The sequence below is a fragment of the Balearica regulorum genome, chromosome 2 (genome assembly GCF_011004875.1).
Source record: "Balearica regulorum gibbericeps isolate bBalReg1 chromosome 2, bBalReg1.pri, whole genome shotgun sequence".
In the NCBI taxonomy this organism is placed as follows: Eukaryota; Metazoa; Chordata; class Aves; order Gruiformes; family Gruidae; genus Balearica; species Balearica regulorum.
Window position 1 is genome coordinate 153357322 of NC_046185.1, and position 25965 is coordinate 153383286.

General features: G+C 37.8%; 1 protein-coding gene across 13 annotated transcripts in view; it reads left to right on the forward strand.

The window, feature by feature from the left end:
- Positions 1-21696, forward strand: part of CREM (cAMP responsive element modulator) — a 41999-nt gene extending 20303 nt beyond the window's left edge. For 3 of the 13 annotated variants that reach the window (XM_075746559.1, XM_075746556.1, XM_075746560.1), the window contains 6 exons: positions 4-150; positions 3658-3749; positions 3892-4037; positions 10499-10687; positions 18696-18852; positions 20575-21696. In XM_075746559.1, the coding sequence (XP_075602674.1) occupies positions 4-150; positions 3658-3749; positions 3892-4037; positions 10499-10687; positions 18696-18852; positions 20575-20719 (876 nt within the window). In that variant the 3' untranslated portion in view covers positions 20720-21696. The other 10 variants (XM_075746565.1, XM_075746562.1, XM_075746558.1 and 7 more) reach the window with 9 other exon arrangements.
- The last annotated feature ends 4269 nt before the right edge of the window (positions 21697-25965 follow it).

The window sequence follows — 25965 nt, forward strand, 5'->3', positions numbered from 1 at the left end:
CAGGTTTCTGTAGCTGCATCAAGTGCTGGAAGAGGATCTCCAGCTGTAGCACTAGTGCAGTTGCCTTCTGGTCAAACTGTTCATGTCCAGGGTGTCATTCAAGCCACACAGCCCTCAGTCATTCAGTCACCACACATGCAAGCTCTTCAGGTTAGCTCTTTTATTGTTATGTTTTCATGAATATTTGGTGCCTCATAAGTCTTCCCCCAACCCCATCTTCAGTTTCTCTTCATTCCTACCAGTGCTGCAAGATGTACTCATATGGTGCGGGAAATGGGGAGGGGGAGGAAGGTGGCAAACTGCCAACCAGTAGCAGCCCTACAAGCATTGTGTAGTGATTCCTTAATGCTTCCTGTTTATCTTTTAAGAAATTGTATCTTAGAACAGTGAACTTATGCAACAGCAAATTTGTGTAATAACGTGGCCTTACTTTAGTATGTCTTGCAGTTTTTCTGGTTTGTTAAATTCTATGAAAATCATGTTTCTAATGAGACTACGAACTCATAAATTTGCAAGTATCTCGTACTGCGTTTTTGGAAAGCATCTGGATGTAATGGACATAAGCATATTATAGTCAAATGATTCCTTGTTGCTTTTAGCAGGCCCTGTCAGAGCATCTGGTATTGCTTTTTGTGGGTGTGGATATATAAAGACCAAAAATAAGGGCAGCCTCAAAATAAATATTTATTTGACAAATCTTCACATGTTTAAATTTGCTGATGTTAGAAAACGAGGACCAGTGCAAAATGCTTATGAGTTTTCAGAGCTTTTAAATAGTGAAAAAGACTAGAGAGGATGAACGTGTAGTGTTTTGAAAATGACTTGGCCTCCCATTGGTGTTTTTCTTGTATGCCTTTGCTCTGGTTTTCTTAAAAACTGCTTGTGAATTGTCAACAGAATTACTTTTGGCAAATAGAACTTATAGCTCTACTAAGAGAGACTTTATACTTGCTATGTGCGGACAGTTTTACCTGCAGTCATTGCAGTGTGTTAAGGAAAAGACATGCATTGTCAGTCTTCTTGAGAAGCCACCTTTTAATGTGTGAGACATCTTAGGAGTTTTCAAGTATAATAAACAGAAAGGTATATGTAAGTATGATTTATTTTAGAGATTAGAGAAAAAGAATAAACCTTGGCCAGGTACTGAATATTTTATTTGTAAGCAGTAAGTGTAGATGATGGGACCTGGTAAGGTTTTGAAATTCTAGATCACTACTGAAATAGGCACAGTAGATGGTAAGATACTTGGATCTGGTCAAACTTGAAGTCAAATCAGTGTACTCAAAATAACTACTTCTTAAATGGAATTCTCTCTAACTGTAATTTACTAGAGTGAGCTTTATCAGATAAGCATATTACAGTTATTCCCAGTTTCTGTCACTGCTTTTCTTCAATTCAGTATAGTCAGGACATACACACAAAAATAGAGGATTTTCTCTAAAGCTCCAAAGGAAGAATTTCGCTGGAGTCTCTTGCCAGCTGCTACTGTGTCATCTTAGGGCAGTGCAAGTCGACTGTTTGTTGTATTGAGTGCACTCTGGCTGTCTTCCCTTTCCCAAAGGAGTAGAGACAGGAAAGCTGTGTCCTGATTAATACTGACTAGTTAGTTCCAGGGTTTTGCTTTGGTTTCATTTGAGCATGCTAATGGCAAATAAGGTGATTTCTACAAGAAGGGCTTGAAGATGTTGTAAAAGACTCTGTTACAGAGGTTGTTCAGCCCTTCTGTAATCCTCTTAAGTACTTCATCCTACCACCTGGCATTTCCTCCAGATCATTTGGCTTTAACTTGATATCCTATCTCTGCCAGACAGTGGGGAACTTGGGAAATGATATCAGTTTAATTAAGAAGAAAAAAGTATGCTGAAGGTTGATGTTAATGCTTGCATGACCTCTCCCTCAAACACCTGCAGCTTTAAATTGGAAGGTGTTCCAAATTTTTCCTTGTAATGCTGTTGCTTTTTGGATGAAAAAATTGCTTGTCTGTATCACGTTCCTTAGTTTTGTTAATGTTGTTTTACTTGTGGGAAGGTTTGAAGTTCAGATTGTTATTTGACTTTTCTACTTGTTCCCCCCCCCATAATGTATCACGTATTGGCAGACTAACGTGAGCTTGAAGTTCAGTTTGTTCAAACACAAGAGCGGTGTGGTGAAGTTGAAGTCTGAATGATGTCCAGGAAAAAATGACAGTGGTTTCCATTGGTTAGCATTGTGAATGTGGTTGCTTGCTGTTAGAACAAGCTGAAACATTAAACATGTTTGTCTTGATGAAAATTAGTACTTTTGAAATTTCTTGCAGAAAATTTCCTCTTCCACATTAAAATGCTTAAATCGTCTTGTGGTTTCCTTACCTTCTTCCCAAAGTGTTCCTAACTTCTTCAGCTATCTTCACAAACTATGGCTGGCTATTGGTAACCCTTAGCGTAATGGAAAGGTTTAAAAGCACTGAGGTCTTGTTTTTCTGCTTGTTTGTCCTGGGACAAATAGATTTTTTTTATTCCCTTCCCCCCACCAGAATGAGAGTTCTGTTTTAAGATGGGATGCCCAGGCTCTCAACTGTAATTTTTTGTTGGGGTCATGCAGGTTTTGTTTCTAGTACTGAGCACTCAGCAGCAGTATTAGTTCTATAGCTGTTTCTTGTCTTCCCCGAGCTGCAGGGAAGCCTCCCCTGCACCGAGATTGAACACCTGAGCCTTCTAGTCCATGAACTCATGTTTGTTCAGTGTTAGCTTAACCCAGCGCTTAGTTTGAAATTGCGGTCTGGTCTGTCCTTTATGAGAGAAGGTCATTTTCCACACTAACTTGACTGCACTGTTTCAGTTTGGAAATCTTACACACCCATAGTTCTGAGTAGTTAAATGAATCAAGAAAATAGTGTGTTTTCTTTGTTCAATAATCACTTTCGGTTCTATGCAGTAAGATAGTTGCTGGTAAAGAGTGTGATTCAGCTCCAGGCCTTAATGTCATCTTGGGTAATTTTAAGAGAAAAAGAACTTGTGAAAATAATAAAAGTCTGAGAAAATGAGACATTGTGGACTTGTCAGGGGTTTCTAAAATTTGCACAGTCTTGCTAAGCAATGTGTTTGTATTTATGAATATGTTGGTAAGTGTAACAAATGTGTATATTTAAATAAACTTATTTTCTAAATAGCTTTGGTGTGGTTGTGAAGAGGCTTTTGTATTGTATACTGTTATTTAAGATGTATTAGTGCAGTATTCTGTATTTTAAATGTTTAATTTCACTGCTGTTTCCAGCACAAATCCAAAACACAGCCCCATACTAGCTACTGTGAAGAAAATGAACCCTCTCAGCTGAAACCAGGACAGAGCTAATTAAATTCTACAATAATTTTATATTTAAACAAATCTTTTGTCTTCAGTACTTTTTCTACACATCATTCACAAAAATGTAACTTGGATTATTTTGATTTTTTTTTTCTTTTTCAAATGGAAGATGTCATCTAAGCGGCTATGTGTTGCTAAACTCATACTTTGTGATTTGCTTTGGAAAAGAAGTCCAAGTTCACATGATTAGTGATAAATAAGTGCACAAACTTCCTGTATGCAAACAGGGAAGGAATTTTTTTAAATAATCTTTTACTCTGTTGCTATCTTCTTTTTTTTATGAAGTTACGAATTGCAGAAACTTTGCTATTACAGGTAGCATCGATTGCAGATGAATCTGCAGAATCAGAAGGGATAATTGACTCTCAAAAACGTAGGGAAATACTTTCAAGAAGGCCTTCATACCGGTAAGAACTTTTGATTTTGGTTTTGCTGGTTTTTAAAGGCAGCTTATATACTACAGCAAAACTGTCTGATAAAAGCCAGTAACTTAGTTTTCTCATGGATATGGAATTTCAAATATGTAAAATTATTTACATTCTTTTTTAGAAAAATTTTGAATGAACTCTCATCAGATGCTCCTGCAGTACCAAAGATTGAAGAAGAAGAAAAGTCAGAAGATGAAGGAGCGCCTTCTGGAATTTCTGCAATGGCCATGCCAACCAGCCTCTATCATACTAACACAGGGCAATACAGTATGTTTGCAAAGATATTATGTGATGTTGCAGAACATATTTAGGGACAACTTTGTTTCTAAGAGTTCCATAATGAAGTAGAGATGTTGGATTTTGGTGAAGAAGAATGGGAGCTTCTGTATTTCTAAATAATTTCAATTTTTTATTTTTTTTTTCCTAACACGGGCGTTACAGACTTCTAGTCTGTTTTTTGTAATGTTTGTTGGTTGCTAGGTTTAGTCCTTCTAGAACTCCTGTGCATTAAAAATGTGAAGTTGAGGCTCAGGTGAAATGAAAAATGTTGACACTTGAATGTTCAGTGTTATAAGTCATTGCACTTTCAACTTACTGTGATTTGCTGTGTATTAGTACTATTCATTACATGAAATAACAATTAGTGAGTTAGACTTTTTTAAAGTGTAAGGGTGGAGTATGAAGTTGTATCTTAACTTTGAATTTTCTTTCTTAAAAGAACTCTCTTCCTCTCCAATTGCCAAGTATGAACACTTTAACTGCAGATTTAACCTAAATCATGGTCTCCCAACATTTTATACTTCCAAATGCAAGTTAAAAGTTAGATTCACAGTTCTACTCTACAGATTTGTGGGATTTTTTTTAATACCTCCATTTCTGTTAAAAAATGTTGCATAACTTGTTCCGCATAGCTGCTTTGGGCTTAATCATAGGTCATTTAAGGGATAACTTTCTAATAACTTTTTTTTTCAATTACATATTGGATATATAATTGGAGCTTTGCTCGTACAGTTGGGGTTTTTTCATGTCTTTTCATGTGTAGACACACTGCAATACAGGTATTTTTCCTTTGATATAATGACAGGAAAATTGCAAAAGGAATGTTGTGGGGTTGTTTTTTCCTGAAACAATAGAACAGAGGAAGCCTATTAAAACATTGCAATGTCACAAAAAGGAGGATATAATGGCTTTCTAGTTGTATTCTAGTCACTCTTAGAATTCTTCAGTTATTTTTAATTTATGCAACTAAAGTAATTATCAACTCTGAGAAAGCAGAATTTGCTTATAGTATTATCTACCCCTTCAGCATTGAAAGTAATTTTGCTTGGGCTCCTAAGCTGCTTTTCTTACCCTTTCTGTGAGGTTTAGACATGAATAAATGTCTGCTACAGGATGTCCAGCATCTGAAGTGCTCTTTTCTGTGGACTTGTGGTCATGCTAAATTACAGTTATCCAGTACAGAATGTAGCAGGTATACTTAACCAAATTAAATTATTTTCTTCAATTTTTGAATTATATTTTTGGTTTGGCTTAGGTTTAGTTAAAAATATTTGCAGTTTCAAGGCTTAAAAAGAAGTGCTATAGTGTCTGTACTATGTTCTAGTGAGCCTTCAAACCTTCAGGATTTCTAAGAAATTAGGAGTTTAGTTTTCTTAATTGTAGATTCCTCTAGGAAATCAGACTAGTACTTTTACTAGCAATGTTTTGCAGGAGGTGATTCTTAATTGAGGATGTTTAATTTGAACATAGCTGTAAATCATAGCAACAGGGAAGTGTATAAAAGAATAATGAAATTCACAGGTTTTGCTTTCTCATTCAATCAAACATTACTTCTGAAAAATCAAGCAACAGAGAGCATCACCAATGTGGTTGAATTAACAGAGTCCACAAAAATTTAAATAAATCTCATTTATCTTAATTATCATCTTAATCGTACTTTCACGTGAGCCAAGTATAGAAGATTTCTGTTTTATGCTGCTTTTTCTTTGAATAAGTTACAGTCAGAGCCTAAACAGGTGCTGTATATTTAAAGTAATTTAACTTGTTAAATAGGTTCTCAGCCATAATGAGGCATTGCTTCAGGATGCAATGTCACCCTTCATGGACTCTCCTGATTCTGGCTCAAAAACTTTGTTTTGAGAGCTTTGTCTTCCTGCAAATGGTTTTTCTTACTCAATTTATTAGTTCATTAATTTGATTTTTTTTTTCAACGTTTTAAGTTAAAATATCATACATCTGCTTCTGTGAAGTCTGTGTGTTCTCTCTAATTCTGGTTAGAAAAATTGGTACCAAGTGGTAGCGAGGATGTCCATCTCCTTGTAGTACAGGGGGTCTTAATTTGGAATTTACCAAAGAGAGCTTGACTGTTCACTTCTAGTCTTTACATGTATAAGGCACAGATCTGCAGCATTTCTGAGCAACTGTCTGACTTGTTGGCTGCCTGTGATCCTCAGGAACTGCTGTTAGCTAAAACCAGGAACACTGTGTGGGAATGCAGCGTTTCCTGTGTTGATTTCAGTCTGGATATAATGCAGAAAGTCACTACATGTATCTATTTTATCTCCTGTGAATAGCTCTTTACTTCTGCCTATCGTTATTGTATGTGAGTACTTCTCTTTTTTTGGACAGGCTTGGTTGCACGGGTTCTCTTGTGCAGGCATCCAGTAGTTTGTGTATTAAGCTTGTACAGTGTCCACAGCAATGAAGAACTGGTCTTGCAGTGTCACTGCAGCCATCTGTACTGTGCTGTGGTTTAAAAGAGATACCATATGTTACTACGTTTGCTGATTCCTTATTTTCTCTACTGTTCTCTCTATTCCTGCATAGGAAAGACAGTTTAGCTGAAGAGATAATTCTGACTGTATGTTGGTGTCTGCACGTCTGGGATGACTATTTTTAGAAGAACTTGATATGTAAATTTTTTTGAAAAACAAATGTATATTTTTCTATTAGCAGCAGTGATGGCTGTTCTTTGCTTACTTTTTACCAGCCAAAATGGTATGTTGCCATGGTTTCCAAGTATCTTTTTCCTCAGAGCTTCTTGGCTTGGCTTATGGAAGCAGACAGACTGACAAACATGACCAGCTAGATAAAATGTCATTCCCAGTTACCTCCATCACTATATATGTTATCTTTCTGTAAGGGGAATGGATAGTTTTGCATAAGGTGATATGTCTTGCGTATGAGCCTTGTAGCCTGATCTGATGACAAACCCACTCTGTTGGCTGTAGTTCTGTCATCTTGGTTATTGAATACTGAAAAAGAAATTGTTTTGCCTCACCTGTGGTGGTGCTCTAACTGTGCAAGAGTTGTTTGTTCAATTGGAGTGTGTGAATCAACCGCTCCCCACACCGCCACCCCTGCTTTGCCTACTTGTGCATATCATGATGTTCTGTTTGAAACCATGCAGGGGAGATGAAAATTACTAGTTCTTTTGCCATCTGTTTGGGTTGCTTGCTGTCTTAGGACAGGTTTTTAACAATTGGAGAATTAAGAAATCTTTTGGGAAAGACCAACTTTATTTGCTTTTACCAATTTTGGAAGGGAGGGAAAGAGGTAATTTTTATGGATTAGAACTGTTGGTCATATTCAGAGAATGGTATGAGTATCGTCTTCAGTCCTAGCTAGAAGAGAAGATGCCACTTACATCCATCCACCTGCGTGATGTACAATGCCAGGCACTGTCCAGGAAAGTCCTATACTCTTCATAGAAGGCCCAATTTCCAGTAGAGCTCTAGCACAACAAAAGTCTGTGCATGGTTGAGATCAGGACAGTGAACGGGGAGAGGGCAGCATGTACTGGTAACATGGCAGGTATCAATCCTGTAAGGGAGACAGTTACTGGAGTTAATTCACTCTTGTTTAGAAAGTACTGCATTGTGATTTGAATGAATAATTGCAGGATAGCTGTGACGTAATTGTTCACCCAGAGACTCACTGTGGAGCCAAGAATTTTGTATGATTCTGTTCTGATGTTTTACTGCTCAGGAACCCAAACTGACCATTTTTTTACAATGGTATGGTACTGTGATGGTATAGACATACCATTTCTGGTGCTGACTCTTGTGAGAGGCAGAATTCTGCTGTGTCTAACTTCTCTGGGAGGTACAGGTGACAAATCCTGCTGGGAAGCTTGTGTGCTGCTGGGAACCTGCTCTTGTGCTGGCTCTTTTCAAGAATAGAGGAGACAATGATTTATTTTTCTTGCTTCTCTCTCTTCTGTCCTGCCCCAAAATGGGGCACTTTCTGCTTTGGAGACCAGAAGGAAAATAACAAAAAAATGTTGCTGTTTTTTTTTCCCATCCCTTAATGCCTTACGGAGCCTGTGTGCAGGAATAGCACCCAGCTATTTCCTACATTACACGTTCCCCATTCTGAGGGTAGGACTGCAGATCCATGCTGAACCCTGTTCCAGTATTACAGATAGGGCTCAGTGCTTCATTCAGCATGAGAAGAATTCCCCCTTTTCCCCAAAAAGAAGCTATTTTACGTGCTGGGATTTGGCAATTTTGCTAGATAGCTCTACTAAACTCTCAAAAAAATCAGCCGAGTTTCTGGTAGATAGTTACCATTGTCTAATATACTAATAACAGTTTACTAATCAACTGTTAGTATCTCAGTGCTCTTTGAAGCGTTATTATCTGATGTTGCATTTTCAAGATTAACCTGCTATTGTCAAGACAGAACATTTGAAGTCAACTCTCTCCAAAACTCACGTGGGTGTCTAATCACGTATTCGGATAACCAGAGCTAAACCTTCAAGAATGTCATCAAATACTGTGAATCTGACAGTGAAATCAGAGGAGCTGGCAATCTGTACTTATATATGACCTTTGTACCATCTCAGACCACTTTAAATACCATTACAATGGTTGTAGTTTAAATGTCTTTTGAGGGAGAAAGAAGTTTGTTACTTCTTGGGAATTGGGTTCCCTCATAAGAGTTCCAGGAGTATTTTGATTAACATGAGACATGGATTTGATGGGTGCACCACGTGGTGGATAAGGAATTGGCTGGATGGTCACACTCTCAAAGAGTTGTGGTCTATGGCTCGATGTCTGGGTGGCGACCAGCAACGTGCGGTGTCCTTCAGGGGTCTGTATTGGAACCAGTATTATTTAACATCTATGTTGGAGACATGGACAGTGGGATTGAGTGCACTCTCAGAAAGTTTGCAGATAGCACCAAGCTGAGTGGTGTGGCTTATACTCTAGAGAGAAGGGATGCCATCCAGAGGGGGCTTGAGAGGTGGGCCCGTGCAAACCTCATGAAGTTCAACAAGGCCAAGTGCAAGGTCCTGCACACGGGTTGGGGCAATCCCAAGCACAAATACAAGCTGTGTGGAGAATGGATTGAGAGCAGCCCTGAGGGAAAGGACTTTGAGGTGTTGGTGGATGAAAAACTGGACGTTAGCTGACAATGTGTGCTCACAGCCCAGAAAGCCAACCGTATCCTGGGCAGCATCAAAAGAAGTGTGACCAGCATGTCCAGCTCTGGAGTCCCCAGCATAAGACAGACATGGACCTGCTAGAGTGGGTCCAGAGGAGGGCCATGAAGATGATTGGGGGCTGGAGCACCTCTCCCATGAGGACAGGCTGAGAGAGCTGGCATTGTTTAGTGAAGAAAAGGCTCTGCAGAGACCTTATGGCAGCCTTCCTGTACCTGAAGGGGGGCCTACAGGAAAGCTGGAGAGGGACTGTTTACAAGGGCATGCAGTGACAGGACAAGGGGTAATGGCCTTAAGCTGAAGGAGGGTCGATTTAGATTAGATACAAGGAAGAAATTCTTCACTGTGATGGTGGTGAGGCACTGGAACAGGTTGCCCAGAGAACTGTGGATGCCCCCTCCCTGGAAGTGTTCAAGGCCAGGTTGGATGGAGCTTTGGGCAACGTGGTCTAGTGGAGGGTGTCCCTGGCCATGGCAGGGGGGTTGGAACTAGATGATCTTTGAGGTCCCTTCCAACCCAAATCATTCTATGATCCTATGATATTTCTGCTCTTAACAAAGACAATGCTAAATTCAAAAGGAATATACAATTAATAACCTCTTTAGGGAATTTGATTTTTTTTCTAAATACTATGTTGAGCAACACTACGGGTTTTTTTAATGGGGAAAGTATATTTGTATTTTTCCTATTACTGATTATATGGGGGCGGGGTAAACCCCTTTTTCTGTTTCTCTTTTACATAAAATTTCACATAAGTATTGGACTCTTCACAGCTTTGTACAACTTGGAAAAAACATTGTTGGCTAGACTTTCTTTCACACTAAGGAACAGACTGTGAAAGTCAGAAGACTTGCTCTTCCTTTGTCTAGACGTCTTGGTTTTTGTTTTGTGGGAGTCAATAAATAGCTTTTTTTTTAAAAAAAATAACTTTTTTACATTAGTGTTTAAAACAACAATGATTCTGTATGGGTAGGAGCTACCATTTTTTCTTTTTCTTGTATTAAAACTATTTTAGGAGAGTTAGTCTTTGTGGAAGCATAGGGATAAAATCTGTGGAACACTGCTTTTTATCTGTTATATACATGGCATGTGCTACACAACGGGCTTTATATTTGTGGATATCAGTATTAACATCATGTACATTTTGTTGTACAATTGATCTTTAAGTAAGGAGAGGACCAGGATTCTTGTCAGACAATATTTTAAACAGGGAGATGTGCTTTTTAACATGTGCTACATCTCTTTCTGTTGCCTAACTTTTTCTTTTTCTTTTTATGTTTAGTTACTATAACTCAAGGAGGTACAATCCAGATTTCTAATCCAACTTCTGATGGTGTCCATGGACTACAGACATTAACGATGACAAATTCAGGAGCTCCTCAGCCAGGTGCTACCATTGTGCAATACGCAGGACAATCACCTGATGGCACACAACAGTTTTTTGTTCCCGGAAGCCAAGTTGTTGTTCAAGGTAGATTTTATTAGTCTCTTGCATTTTAGTTTTTTCATATAAAACATTCTTAAAAGTATTTTTATTTTATGTTGACATTATTGCACTATTAAATAAAATATTTATGCATGACAAGATGAAAGACAGTCTTAGGAGGAGACCTAGTTTCTCTGCTCAGTAAAGCAGCTACTTCTTTTGATTAAAAAAGTTACACAAGGAGGAAATAACAGTATCAAATCACTTTCTGCTTTGAATTCTCTTGTCTAGACTTTGAGACATATGTTTAATTGCAGTAAAGGTGCTGTTACAGATTGAAATGAGATGCTGAGGCTGTGTCTCATTTAATATATGAAACTAATTTGTTTGTTTCAGCAGTTAATCAATCTTAAACACAAGCTCTGAATTTCTTTGGATATGTTTAGGGCAGAATTTTCTTGCAACTTATGATTCTTGTAGTTATTAGAAAGGAGGTCCTTTACTGAAGCTGATTTTTTCACAGAAGAACACTTTGTAGGTCCTATGAAATGCACATATGTGAATTGAACCATGAATAGTGAATTCTTGAACCTTACTGTAGTTTATACAGGATTTTTTTTCCTTCTGCTGTTCCTAGCTTTTTGGAAATGCTGAGGGAGATTGAGAACTAAAGGTGTCTTAGATTCTTATCGATACCAGAGAAAGCAGGGTTGGGATTTGGGTTATGCTGAGGAAAACCTTTGAAAATGGGGAAGAGGTTTCTGTGTGGAGACACTAAATTAATGTCTGCCATGGAGGATTTTATTTTCCCTTTTCACTATATTTTTAATCGGTACAGAGAAGTAGGGACAGAAGGCTGTATGAATGCTTTTTTAGCCAAAAGAGCTATCTGAAATAAACCATGAGAAAAGCTTGGAAGAGTTTAAATATGTATTCATGGAGTGGATGAGAGTCATTGACTAAATGTAGACACAGATAGCTGAGATAGTTGGTGAAGTCCAGGTTGAGGTGCTTTTTTTGCCCTAATATGGATGTTTGAAATAAGTTCTCTCTTCAAGTGGCTGTTTCTCTTCCTTTGCTGTAAAGGAAGTCCAGGATGTAAATAAAGCTAATAGCTTGTAGATATCTGAACTTGTTGAGACAATGCTAAATAATGATACCAAATTTGAATCCTTCCATTGCCTCTGGTTAATTCTTTGCTCAAATACATTGTCTTTCCAAGACTTTTCAGAAGCATTTTGAGGAAGCTCTAAGACTATAATATGAGAAACCGTAAACCAAAATATTAGTTTTCATCATGCAGAGAGTACTATTATAACTTCCTTAAATAATGCTATGAATATATTCTTAGCAAAACCTTAAGACCCAAATTTGGCTGTCCCCCAAACAAATTTCCCACTCTGGTAGTGCATATTTTCTGAGTATGAGTCAAATATGTTTTCTATAACATGTGTACACATCCCTTAAATTAGAGGACTTCTCTGTCTCTCCAGGTTGACTGTAGTATTTTGTGTGTATTGCTTTGATTGTTCTGGGCCTCGGGGGCAGGGGGAGGGCAGAGAGAGAAGCTCCTCAGTTATTTCCTAAAACCTCCCCAGTCTGTGAAGAAGCACAGAACCTAGGGATTGTATCTGGCAGCATTTCAGTCCTTTGGAATTTTATTTGCCTGGCCTTCCTTTACAGATTTTCATTATGGGACTGTCCTCTAATGTCCCTATGCAGTCTTGGTGATGGGCTCGACTACGTGATGGTATAGCCCATTAAGTGCCTGTGATAAAAACTTTAAAAATGGGTTCAGAAGCAGTTACTGAATACCTGCTATATCCAGTTTCTGGAAGCTTCTAGATACTTGTAACTAAATTGATTTGTTCTCTGTCCGTGCTCAGAGAAGTTGGCTTCCTGGAATTCTCTGTTACTTTGGCCCAAAGTAAGTCCAGTGCTTTAGTAATGCTCATAGCTGTTGTCACAGAAGAAAAATGCTATGTAACATATACAGGGAAAAATGCAAAGGGAATAGTAAGTGAGCATGAACTCAGATATGATGAGAAGATAAAAGGTTTCAACTTATTATACACACTATTGATACTGGAAAATCTTTAAAAAAAACCCAGCAAAACCCAACTTTAATAAAAAAAAGAGTATGCAAAAGAGTATGAAAGCACCTGAGAATGTTTATGGTAATACAAATCTCTTTATGGTAGTAATTGTATATCGTCAACAAACCTGAGTTATTCAGGATGGAGTGAGACAATGAAATTAGTTGGATATAAAAGTCTCTAATACATCCTTACTACAGGTGATCTTGCCTGTGCTAGAAAGTCTGTAGGAATATAGTTTATGAACATTTGTTATTTATGTACACTTTGTAGTTGACTGTTCACCTAGTATTGTCATAGCACAGATTATAACAGGAAAGCAAACTTCTGCCTAGTAATCTTTCCACTGGCATATATTTTTATAATGGTTTTGGGTAGGCAGCACGTAAATTTTATTTGTAAGTCATAGAAGTAAAAGGAAAAAAAAAACACCTAAATATTAGTCCAAGGGTAGAAAAGATCTGTTTCACACTCTTTCAGATAGCATATGTGTTTATATTTTTTGTTGATGAATCTCACGTAATAATGGATGGCATCACATAAACCCTGTGCTTGATACTTTCTGATAACATGTGATGGGGAAAAGAGATTAGTATGAAAGCGCCAGAGGTGTTGATCCAACTGAGTGATATTTCATTTGCTACATGTTTACATTCCTAGGCAAAATAAGAGGCAGTTCTGATGTCCTGACAGTTTCCTAATAGAGGTTACGGGGCGGGGGGCAAGGGGGGTGGTGGTGTGCTAGCTGAAGCAAAAGAAAATATTTAATTATTAGTGAAAATGAGTGTAGAAAAGTTGCATCAAAAATCAGTCTGTTGGGATCTATCTGTGTTTTCATAATATGGTCAGTGATATTTGATATGTGTGGCTTGAATTTCTTGCATGCTTCAGTTCTGATCTTCTGTTCATATGATCCTGAAGTGGTCCCGTAATCACAGGGTGCTCCTTTTTTGCATTGATGCTTCCATTATTGCTGTCCTCGGCATAGTTTCACAGTTGATGAATTACCAGTCTGAATTTATTACAGACAAAGGCCTTAGAAGTTTGCTATGCCCTACATACAGCCCAGTGCCTGGGCAGGTCTGAAATTAATTTCATTTAAATCAATGTAAATAAGGAGTAATTCAGTTAGAGCCAAGACTTTTTTTTTTTTTTTTTTTTTTCTTCAAACTAAGTCAACCAGATCTCTTGGACTTTGTTTGAAAAAGGAGGGAACGGGGGAGAAGAGTTAGCCCTTACCCAGAGTTACTGTTCTGCCTGTTACAGCATCTGAAATGGCTAGCTTTAGTTTGACTTACTTTGTTCGAGCTTTCTTCAATCTTTTCTGAAGCTTTTAACTGAAATTAAATGAGTGTGTTGTGGGTTACCCCTCACTGCAAGAAGATTTAGCCTTTCATTTATCTATTTGTTACAGCTTATTAAGCTTTCCTGTCTTACATGTCTGTTCAACAGAGTTCTCTGCCATTTAGTGGAACTGCTCCAATCAAAACAATTGCACGTCTTTTTAAAAAATCTCCCTATTTTCTATCCAATCATAACTGTATCATTCTGATTAACTCATGAATTCTAGAGCCACATTTTAATTTCTGTCAATCGATGCTGTGAATTTTCAGATCTTGCTTCACAGCCTGCTTTCTGGTGAGTGCTTTCTGTAGCTTTATGAATAATTCAAGGAAAAAGAACAAAGCTAGGCTTATAGAAATATGGAAGAGGAAGGAAAAAAAAAAAAAGGTTTACTGGAAAAGGAATTCTTTGGGCTGCAGTTTCAGTGAGCTGTTCCAGTGACAGAGCATATTAATGATAGTGGTAAGCAAGTGAGGTCACTGTGATGTCAGTGCTCTTGCTTGTAATCCTGCACATGCTTGCTAGTTTGGAACAGTTCATGCTGAGCTCTGGTAGAGGAACAGGAGAATCGTGTGTGCAGAAGCTGATCATGGCTGTAACAGGAGATGAAACAGGTAAAAATTTTGTTAGCCTTTTACATGGTATTTTTGGGTATCTAAGCAGTGCTTAGTGGGTATTATTTGTGACATTTTCTTTTGAACCTGTTGCTGTAACTCTTTCGTCTTTCGAAACTGGTACAAATAGCTTCTGATTATATCTAGTCAGTGTAGGATTTCAGGGTAATTTAACAGTTTCGTTTAGGGGGAAAAAAATCAGTTAGTGCATGAGTTCTTGCACAGATTGATTCAGATAACTAATCCTTACTATTTGATGCAGGATTTTGCTGAAAAATCCACCACTCTTCTTTTAAATTCTTCTTTATTGTGGAGAGAGTCATATATGTTACTATGTTTATAATTGTTCTTTATTTTGTAAAAATGACACTGCTTTTTTGTTTAGCAATAAACACTTCCGATTTGATAGCTAAAATAAGCTTAAGCATAGCTGTAAGAGAAAGGTGTGCATTGTTTCAGTAGTGTAAATAAAACCTATGCTTTCATTATTAAAGAAAATACTGAATGCAAACACATTTGAGAGAGCAATAATTTTAAGTATTGTAATGCTTGCTTGTTTTCTCCTCCACTGTTAAAATGGTCTGTTCCTCAGCTAATTGAGTTCAAAAGGCTGACGTCATTAGATTTCCTGGAATCGTGTTGCAGTAGGGAACTGGAAAAGTTAAACTCCAAACAAGATACACATTGACGTCAGCTCCAAGTCATGCTGCGATTTAGTCAGTTCCTTTCTGCTTTGTCAGTTGCCTCCGGCAGATCTGTGATGTTAACCAGTTCGCAGCCGGTACCTACGTGCTGCTGCTCATTGCTGGTGCATGTTGTTTCATTAATGCAAAGATAAGTATCTTCTCCAAGTCCACGGTGATTTTTTTTGGTTTTTTTTTTTCTTACACTCCAAGAATTAATGAATGATTCATGCCTTGCTTAGCCAGTTTAGTGGTGAAGTTAAAAACCCTTTGATAATCGAGTCCCATCATAATGACTCACAGAAGGGGAGAACAGACGTACTAATACATAGCTTGCATTGGGCTTTTTTTCTCCTGGATAGTCACTGAAAGAACTCAAGTGCAGGGATGCTCTCTAGTGTTCAGCAAGTTACTTTTTCCAAGAACCTTCTGATACAAGGTGGTTGATTTTTGTGGGGTTTTGTTTGTTTGTTTTTTAATTTCTCAGAGTTTAATTTACAAGGTTAGTTGGACTCTGCCAAATATGGTTTGCTTTTTTGGTTGTTTTTTCATTTGTTTGTTCATCTTCCTGTTAATAATTTCCTTTTTGTAAGTCTCCACTCAGAGCTTCAGGTTTTCAGTGACTTTTTACTCTCTTGCAATTTTAAGGAGGTAAAAAAAAACAACCCAAAACCCCCTGCAGCAGTGTGTTAAGGAAATACACTGTCTTCTGGTTTGTTGCTTTGTTAACAGTCTCAGTCCTAGATCCGATATGTTAGGAGTGACTTTATATCTTTATGGCGTTTCATTAGAAGTGGCCACAAAGGTTTATCGGTCTGGATCAGGGTGTTTTTTGTCTCAGACGCTGAAATGGAAGGGACCCTTTACTGTAATATGTATAGATACATTGTTAGACTTAAACCATGATTTTTTTTTCAAGGGTGTTTTATCCCCCCTGCTTAAAGCCTGCTTCATCTTTCCCAATGTCTTCTTCGGGAGAAACAGTATTTTATTGTAACTTTTTGAGATATTATACAAAAATTTTTACAGACTTTGAAATAATTGATTTGCAAGAATGTATCATAAAGCACATATTATTGCACAACTGAAAGATACTTTGTCAATGCTGTGCTTTTTTTTTTTTTTTTTTTTTTTTTTTTTTTTAAAGACTGCCGTGTGGGGGTTTACAAGTTCCATACCACCAAAATGGTTATTTATCTCTGTTACCAGGCTGGTAGGTTTATAAGTGAGCCATCTGTTAGGGAGGGACAGACACTACTGGAACCTGGTCAAACTATTCATGCAACATGTTGTTACTTACAGTGGTGTTTGCTGATCCCAGATAACGACTCACTTTTGTTAAGCCCTGTTGCAGGTACATTATCACACTGAGTCCTCTTAGCAGCAGCAGTAAGTCCTGTTAGCTAAACGTAGGAGTGTAAATCAGACAAAGGCAACAAAGTAGTTGGTCTTGTCAGGCTGAGGTGACCTTGGTTATGGGCCTTTCCCCATGACTTCCTCCACAAAGTGGTTCGCTTGGGTTTCTAATTCTTTGTAGCTAATGCAAACTAAGATAACATCTCTTTTTTTTACCTAGTGATGAGAGAGAGAAAAAGGTAGCTCTTACCACAGAGCCTATAAAATCTGGCCAGCATAAAGATGAGCCTGAAGAGTTTCTAAAATTCCATTTTTATAAATAGTGAGCTGAAGTATCGTCTCATTAACGTAACTGGGACTGCTAAGAGATGTGGAGAACATAAAGAAAGGGTTAAGTAATTCTCTTGTAGATATGCAAGATGACCAAGCCCTGTGTTCATGGCGGCTGCCTGTTAGTGGGCTCCCAGGGCTGTTCTGGGCTGATTTCTCTCTCCCTCCCCCATGCCCAGGGGATTATCTGTAACCCAGGTCAGTTCACTGGTTCAGTTCATCTTGTAATTCCACAAACACTTTTACCCGCAGGACCGAGAGAGGGGGAGGTGCACAGTGTTTAAGCTGATAATGATTTCAGGACACAACTCTGGAACAGTAGTCTAAACACAGCTTGATCCTATTTTTTGTATTTAATTAGTGAAGCACCTGCATGAACTTAGTAAGAATAATAGTAATTTTTTATTAAGTTTGGGTTTTTTTCCCCCTGTAGTTGACTGATATCTCTTTACTGCTTTACCCATCAGTCTCCCCAAAGTGTTTTTGTCTGCATTTTATTTCATCAGGTTGAATTTTTCCATTGTTTGAATATTGCTTTAAAGAATTAAAGTATAAATTAAGTATAACATAACAGCCCCTTAAATTTCATCTTTTATATTCACTTGCTTTAATGACAAAATTTGAAGTTTCATTCTGTGATAATATAAAATATTGATGGAAAAGAATAGGTAAATACTTGCTTATAATTTGAAGAGGGATATATTTTTTGTTTGATTATTTTCGATGTCAGACGAGACACAAGTACTTAGGACTTTCACAGTGTTCTAAAGTTGGGGTACCTCATGTAGGAATAAACTACCTCAGAAATATAGAAACAAGTTAAGCCTATCAGAGAGGTATTGGTTCCAAATAACATGTCAGATTTCAGATCTGCGTTTAGCTTGGGGAGAGCTCAAAACAGGTAGGCTCAGGAGCTGAATCTGAACTTTTGCACTCCGGTTTACTGTGTGGCTACACCCCTTCCTGTGCAACTGTCACTGCCTCCTCTTGCCCACTAGTGCTGCAGAATCCTATTTGTGGTCCACTTGCTCAAGGAACATACTCTTTTTCACCATGAGCACTTGTCTGTTCCTTTTCATGTTGGCAACAGCAGCTCTCACTGATTTTCCAAGGGTTGCCAAACTGCTGCTGTAAAGGGAGGAGAGGCAATAAGGCCAGTACAAGGCCCTGCCTTGTTGTGACAGGGAAGGAAGAGAAAGTTGACTTCTGAAGCAAGTTGACTCCTTAAACCTCTGTTAGAGAATGGGGTAGCATATAAACCTCAGTGGCTGCAACAGCAGGACCATCTTTTCGTGGGGTTGTGCAAACAGGAAATAAGTGTGGATGCTCTGACAGTGTTTCTCAAACAGCTTTCCCTATCTTGTCTGAAAAAAAAAAACATGTGGAAGCTTTCACAGGGTTCAGTCTGGCTGGCTAGTGGGGCCACATGCTGGAGCAATTTAGATAACTTATTTTACAGCATGGAAATAAACTCTAGTAGGATAACATGTAGTTGTGACATTACAGGCCTGTGAAATACTTTATGTAGCAGGGATCCTGGATAACTCATCAATGGAAATCTGTTATTTCCAGAGAGACTTTTGCATAGTTCTTTCTGCCATAAAGTTTAAAATATGATTCTTTTATACAGCTGCCACTGGAGACATGCCAGCTTACCAGATTCGAACTCCCACCAGTACCTTACCTCAGGGAGTGGTAATGGCAGCCTCACCGGGGACTTTGCATAGCCCTCAGCAACTGGCAGAAGAGGCAACACGCAAGAGAGAGCTGAGACTTATGAAAAATAGGTAAGACTGTAAAACAATTACTAGTCAGTGTTGCAACCCCACCCCCCCAACATTCTAATGATGTTTTCTTCTTAAGGTTGTGAGCACTGCCTGTGATTGATGAAGGGAAGGCAAGAAATCCTTTGTCAGTCTTCCCGCATCCTTATAGCGTTGACTAGTGGCTGTTAACTCTGGAAAGTTAGAGTTGACCTTATCATCATGGATTTTTAGTTCTAAAATATTATGCTAATTCAGAAATTAGTATTAGTGTTGTTCCTTTTTGATAATTTTTACGATGATCTGTAGATATACTTACTGTTGAATCTTTTTTTTCCCCCCCTACTGACAGTAAAATGGCCAGTATGGATTTGTTCATCTTGAAACATCCCAGCAAAGAATTGGTTAGGAAAATATCTGAGGACCTCATTAGCAGCTGTCCATTAATGATGCTGTGAAGAGGACTTATTCTAGGATGGAATGATAATTATAGACTTTCCTAATTCCTAACTTGGCTACTGGGATAAGTTATTGTGCAGTGCCCCTGTCATTTTGTGAGGCATATTGTCTGAGGTGGCTGTATAATTTTTAAGCAGTTGGCATGGACTTGACTGTATGCTGTAAATGCCAGTCTTTCTCTGTGCATTCTTCTTGCTATTCTTAGGAGACTCTTTCTTTTTTTGAATATGTAGCCACCGCTATCAATGGCATGTAGATTAATAGAAGTAGTAGTCTGCTATGCAGATCTCTAATACATTGAATAACCACTTGCCTTATGATTGAATTCATGGTATTGCTTTGCTCTCATGCCTGTCCTTTATTTTAAATTGCTTGCAAGGATCGCTGCATTATGCTTCCTTTTGTTTCTCCTCTTTTCAGTTTTAAAACTAGCATCTCTGCTATCTCTCATATAACTTGCTGGAAAGTTACACCCTCACAATTTGACAATTATCATGTTCCAAGATGTTAAAGGAATGGACTCCCAGTACTTCTAAAATGTCTTCTGGAACTGAATGCTTGTTCAGTCACATGCTTCTGAAAATACTACCCAAAGTGTTTAGCTTTAATATAACAGAGTTCTGAGCACAGCTATGAGAATGGTTTCAGACTGCCATTTGCCAGCCACAAAAAATACCCGGATGCACGTGGCTGAAATGTGCCGAGGTGGACAGTTCTAAAATGCTAATAAATTGTATTTGTTTGGATTTAAATTTTACTGTGGATTGTCACATTAAGGTAAAAAAATTACAGTGGGTTGTAAGCTTGGCATCTAGCTTTTTATCTGAAGAGATAAAAGCTAAACATAGTGTTATGTTTGTATTTTTTGAAAGTAAATTCTTTGGGTTTGGTTTTAAGATTTTGATTGCAGAAGATAATACTCCTGATAAACACACAAAATGGAATGTGACTGGAAGAAGAAATGCTGCTTTCAGTCTGAATGTTTAGTACAGCTCAAGTCAATACATTGTCATTTGCTCACTGTTTTTCTCAGGTCCTCTGTGTATTAATTCCATCTTTGTATTTGTTGATGCTGAATTTGTTTCAAGCTCTAGTTGTTTTGAACTGTATTTTAACCATGTTATTGCTTATAGCTGTTATCTGCTGTTCTGTTTGTGCAATCCAACAGTTGGTGGTGGTTGTTGTTGTTGTTATTGTGGAACTGCAGGGATTGCAGGTAATTTCATTTATCCAGTCTTTGCCATATTGTGGCTGTTCCTGTAGTCATTTGCCTTGTATTGGTTCCAGGGAAGCTGCCAGAGAATGTCGCAGAAAGAAGAAAGAATATGTCAAATGTCTTGAAAATCGTGTGGCTGTGCTTGAAAACCAAAACAAGACTCTCATTGAGGAACTCAAGGCCCTCAAAGATCTTTATTGTCATAAAGCAGAATAACTATCTTTCATTTGGACCTTGTTTATTATGAACTTTAATCAAGGCATGAGAGGAAGCAATTCTACAGATTGCCACATGAACTTGAGAGAGAGAGACACTTGAGGCCCTTGTGGAACCCAGTTTTGCTTAAGTGTTTTCAGACTGGTTTGGGAGATATTCCAAAATTTGGAATTCTATCATAGTCTCCATACTCTGCTGAGCTTTCTAATGGCATGCAAATGGCTTTTTTGTTTGCACTTTTTACTTCTGCTTTTTGCAGGGAAGCTGCTAAAGAATGTCGACGTCGGAAGAAAGAATACATAAAATGTCTGGAGAGTCGTGTTGCAGTGCTAGAAGTTCAGAACAAGAAACTTATAGAGGAGCTTGAAACCCTAAAAGACATTTGCTCTTCCAAAACAGATTAGTAAAAATATTTATTATACTGTGAACTGACTAAAATATATCCAGTTGCTTTATAAGGCAATACATAGCCAACAAGAATTATGGCTTTCTCTTTGTGTCATTTATATTATATTCCAACTTCTAACATTCCTGAAATGCTTTCCTGCTTTTTGTCAATTCATAGCTCTAATTTCAGGTTTTTCATGGTCCCCCCTTCCATCTCCCAAGGAGCCAAATGTTAAAAAAATGTAACAAAGTAAAAAAGCGCAAAATTTCTGAGCTGTTTCTTTGCCATATATTTACATACTACTTTTTACATGTTACTGAGTGTCGTGCACATACAAAATATTTTACAATTGTTTTAGATGAATCATAAAGATAATGCATCCAGTAATACAAGAAAATCAAACAACCCAAGGTATCTCAGGAAAGAGTTTATAAAAGAATGTTATGATTACATGTACGTACTAGCATACTAGCCTACAGATGATTTTATGGCATATTTTTATATTAGTTGCTTTGTGGAAAAAAGTATTGTATTGCTGTCACTGAGTGTCATGGTTAAAGATAGTTTTTAATAGAACCATATTGTTTAACCTGTGTAGTGTCTGATTTCCTTCAAACATCTGGTTATTTGAGATGCTTTAAAACCCAGGAGTGTCTGGAAGAGGACAAAGGCAAAAAAGCATACCTAAACCCGTGACATGATTCTAAGTATATTGTAAATACCTGAAAGAAGCTGTCTGTGATCTGGCTGCTATTTACTTAAATTTTCTGTAGTCTGTAGAATATTTGATTTATTAGAGGTCTATATACCAAAATTCATTTTTGTATCCTGAATACTTCATGTTCTAGATTCTGGACAGTTCTAGACAGTTGCCGATAGCGAAGGCTGATGGTGTAGTTCTTTTCTCAGTTTCTGCAGAGTACTGAGAGGAAGTAAAGGTGACTTAAAGAAGGAAGCTTTCCAATAAACAGTGACTATCTGCTGATTCACAGCGTTCTGGAATAGCCTATAGGTGAGAGCTAAAGATTTTTAAAACTAAACCCATGCTTAAATCAGATTACAGTTCTGGGAAGTGCAGAACATGCATTTCCATTGCACTTTGAAAGAAAATAATGCTTACGCAAAATTGCTTCTGGGTATTTCTTTAATTCGGGAATGATCTAATTGATTGTTGGCCAGTACAGTCTATGAGCAGAGTATTCGGTAGCTTTGCTGGAACTAGCAGCACCATTGCTTTACTGATATGGTAGGAAGAAAGGTTTAGTTCCTACTTAATTGGCTTTACTCGGGAGAGAGTGTGAGAGTGTCTGTGTGTGGAGAGGAGGAGTGATGGAACTGAGACTTCTTCACTTAATTTAAACTGAATTCACATTTAACCCAGTCTTAACTCTGACACTGTTGTGGCGGGGTGTGGGGTTTTTGTTTGTTTGTTTTTTGGTTTGGTTTTTTGTTAGTTTGGTTTTCTAAATCTGGTTTTCTTTTAGCTTTCAGAAATTCCTGGAAAAACACAGGATAACTTTCTCAAATCTTTTGAAAATGTCACTAGATACCTAAGATACCTAGACCATTTGTAAGAGGAAGTATTGTCTCTTACTTCCTGTAGCAGCATCAGTTGATTTTAAAAGGAAACAGGCTGCCTTTTGGACCGCAGGCTCTGCTTCAGGTCTGGAACAGAAGTCAACTTTGAATCATCTGTTTCACTGTGAGGATACATGTTAAGTGCTTGAAGTCAGCAGAGATCAAAGATTCTGTTAAAGTTGGACAGGATGAGCACAGCCTGCAGATCCATGTTGCAGCCTCTAGACTGCAACAAAAGCATCCAACAAATTGTATGTTGTGGCTCTATCACTAGAATCTGTTTTCTGTTACAGATAGGCATTGCTCCTGACTCTAAAGGGATTTGGAAACTTAAGTAGAAAGAAACTTGGGCACATGGTGGATGTCTCTCCAGTAAAAACTTATCTTTATCTTCCCAATAGTATTTGGTGCTAACTGTAGAAGTTTGATAGGATGAATCCTTGTCTGTTCCACATCTGTGTAGTCTACAGTAATTTCTTTGCTGATACTTTTAGAACAGTTGATTAATGTTTATTGTTTAGTTAAATAATTACTTGTGTCTGTGTGTGTGCTTTATTAATAATAGGAGCTAAACCCAAATGCTCTTGGCATGTTTAGTCCTAGATAATAGTTACCAGGCCAAGAACAGGTCAGTTTGTAATGATTGTGTTGAACTTCTTGGGGTAAATCTTAAGGTATTTATTGAAATCAGTTATTAATCTTTTTCCTAAGGGTACATTGCAATGGGAAAGAGGAAACTTTCTGCATTTTGTCTGTCTGTTCACTTTGTGACCACTTTTGGTTCATCCAAAGGCTAAGCAATCTGTTTGCAGAGAATAACAAGTGGATCAGACACTGAGCTCAAAGTATTTCCTTTGGTGATGATGACTGGAAAAGCTGTCCCTTTGAGTTTCTTCACATCTCATTCTTTGTGTAAATGATAGATCTATCCCTTTTCCTAAAAGTATTATCATCTAAAATTGAACAGTGCAAGCATGCAAACTAACTGTTGATTTGTGTGAAAGGTCTGTGATGTGGCTGTCAATCGCATACCTAAGGAAACACAGTGGCTGTTGTGGTTCATGTGAGTACTGAGACTTGCCCTCTGTCCCCATTTTACTTCAGTCCTCCGTTGAACCAGGCTTTGGGTTCAGTACTCTTTTGAAACAACTTCTTGACCACAAGATCAAAACCCACCTTCTGTCTTGTAGCACATATGTATTGTTGGTTTTAATGCCTTTTTCCCACAATTTGGTGCTGTTTCTACTCTCAGAAAAAGAGGTTGCTAAGAATGTACAAATAGCAACTGAACAGGTGTTCAGTCTTACTTGTTTTACTTGATGGCTGTGTCACTGTCTCATTTAACAAGGTTGGCAAGCACCTACTTCTCTAATGAAAACATAACTCTGAGCTTTGGATAGCAGTATAATTTCTGCAGGAATCTGGTTCCAGTTCAGATTTGTGAAGCAGAGTGCTTAGTGTGGTACAGGAGAAAGGAGTTTGAGCACAGTATTATTCTTAGTACAAAAACATTAAATGAATCTAAGTTTGTTTATTACAAGAGAATTTGAGAACTGCCCAAGCTTTGATTCATCAGAGCCAGGAATTTTGTTTTTTCAGTACTAAAAAAAAAAAAAAGTTTGAAATAATTGTGATTTTCTTTGTGTAAGAAAATCGGATCCCTGTGGTATGAAAATCTTCTCCCTTTCTGAAACAACGCAACTGTTTGCAAATTTCTTTGAGACAGATTGCTAGAGGATCTCCCTTTACAGGAAGGTGTACACAAGGCTGCATGGATGGGTTTTTTCAAATAGAATTTCATGTAGCTCAGGGGAAATGGTCTCTTGAAAAATGTCTTAAACCTCATAGAGTTGTGGGTGATGAGAAATGTAATAGTCAGCTTCCTCTTAAAGCTTAAGGTACAGCTTTGAGTCATAGCTGTTTTCTTCACCATTGAAATGGAGTGGGGAGCAGTTATAAAGAGAAATCTCTAGGCTATCCAGGCAGAGCTGTCTCTTCACTGTCTAAAACAGCCTCAGCTGTTGTGACCTGGGAAAAAAGGGATTAAAATAAGAATATTGTGTGAGTAGGTGTGGATTTGATTTCTTTGGGCTTTGTTTGGTTTTTTTGTTAATTCCCATGGATTTTCGTGTTTGCAAGAATAATTGTAGTTTTTCTGCCCACACTGATACAGTCCTACGGTGTGCAAGCTCTGTTGTCTCCTGCTTGGTTCTCCAGGGTTTTCCTTCAATTCATATCAAACATGATTGCTGATCTGTACTGTTATCCTGCAGACATCAGTGTAATAACTAAATCTGGTGTGACCTTTTCTGAATGAAATATCACTTCAAAGAATACAAAGGGGTCTGCTCAGCTTCTGGTTTGGATTGACTCATTTTACCCATGGTTGTTTTTGTTTGTTTTTTTTTCTGTTTTATCCACTTGGTGTTTCGTGTGTGGGTGTGTACATGACAAGAATGTATTGAATGCTGAGCTGTTAAGCAGCTGATAGAAGTAGCTGCATTTTGGTTGTCAGCATTCCTGTATAAAATATTGTCTTGTGGGGAGTAGGTTTAATTTGGTTGGGGATTTTTTTTTTTAAGGCACTAGGAGGCTCTTCTGGATGAGGGATAACAATGGTTTCATTATTCCAGCAAAAGTTGTGTTAGTTCTAGTACTTGCTTAACTAACTCATTTTCCCCAGTTTTTAAATTAATTTTTAGGGCACTTTGATAGTACCTCATGCAGACTGGCAATTGCAGATAGCAAAAATCAGTTTCTTCTTCTGTCTCTAATGAAGCTTTTGTAGTCCATTTTCTCAGGTTTCTGTTTTTTCCTACTTTTGAGATAGAACTTGCTTATTGCAACTTGCTTGTTATGAAGCAGAAGCTGTGTATATGCACAAAGTCTCAAAGAGAAAGAAGGTAATGTGAGAGTTGAATGCTGTGTGTAGACTAAGGTAAAAAATAACTTCATTGTATTATGTGTGACTTGGATGGAAAAAACAGTGAAGGAAGTGTCTTTGCTATGGTAACTGCTGAGGTTTTTCCTCTCCTTTAATAGCCATATCAGTGGAATCGGGTGTGATTAATACATCTTGTGAATGGAATTATAACTATAAAAATGTCACAATTCAGAAGTCTTGTTACCTAGCCAAGTCATTGTTTTTATTTCGTGGTTTCAAAAATATAATTTCCAAGTGGCCTTGAATGAGGCTTTTAATGGTCTCATTTTCGTGCTCTCCCCCAGCAAATGTGGTTGTGCTCATACCAGGTAAAAGCTGCAGCAGAGTTGTTTAACA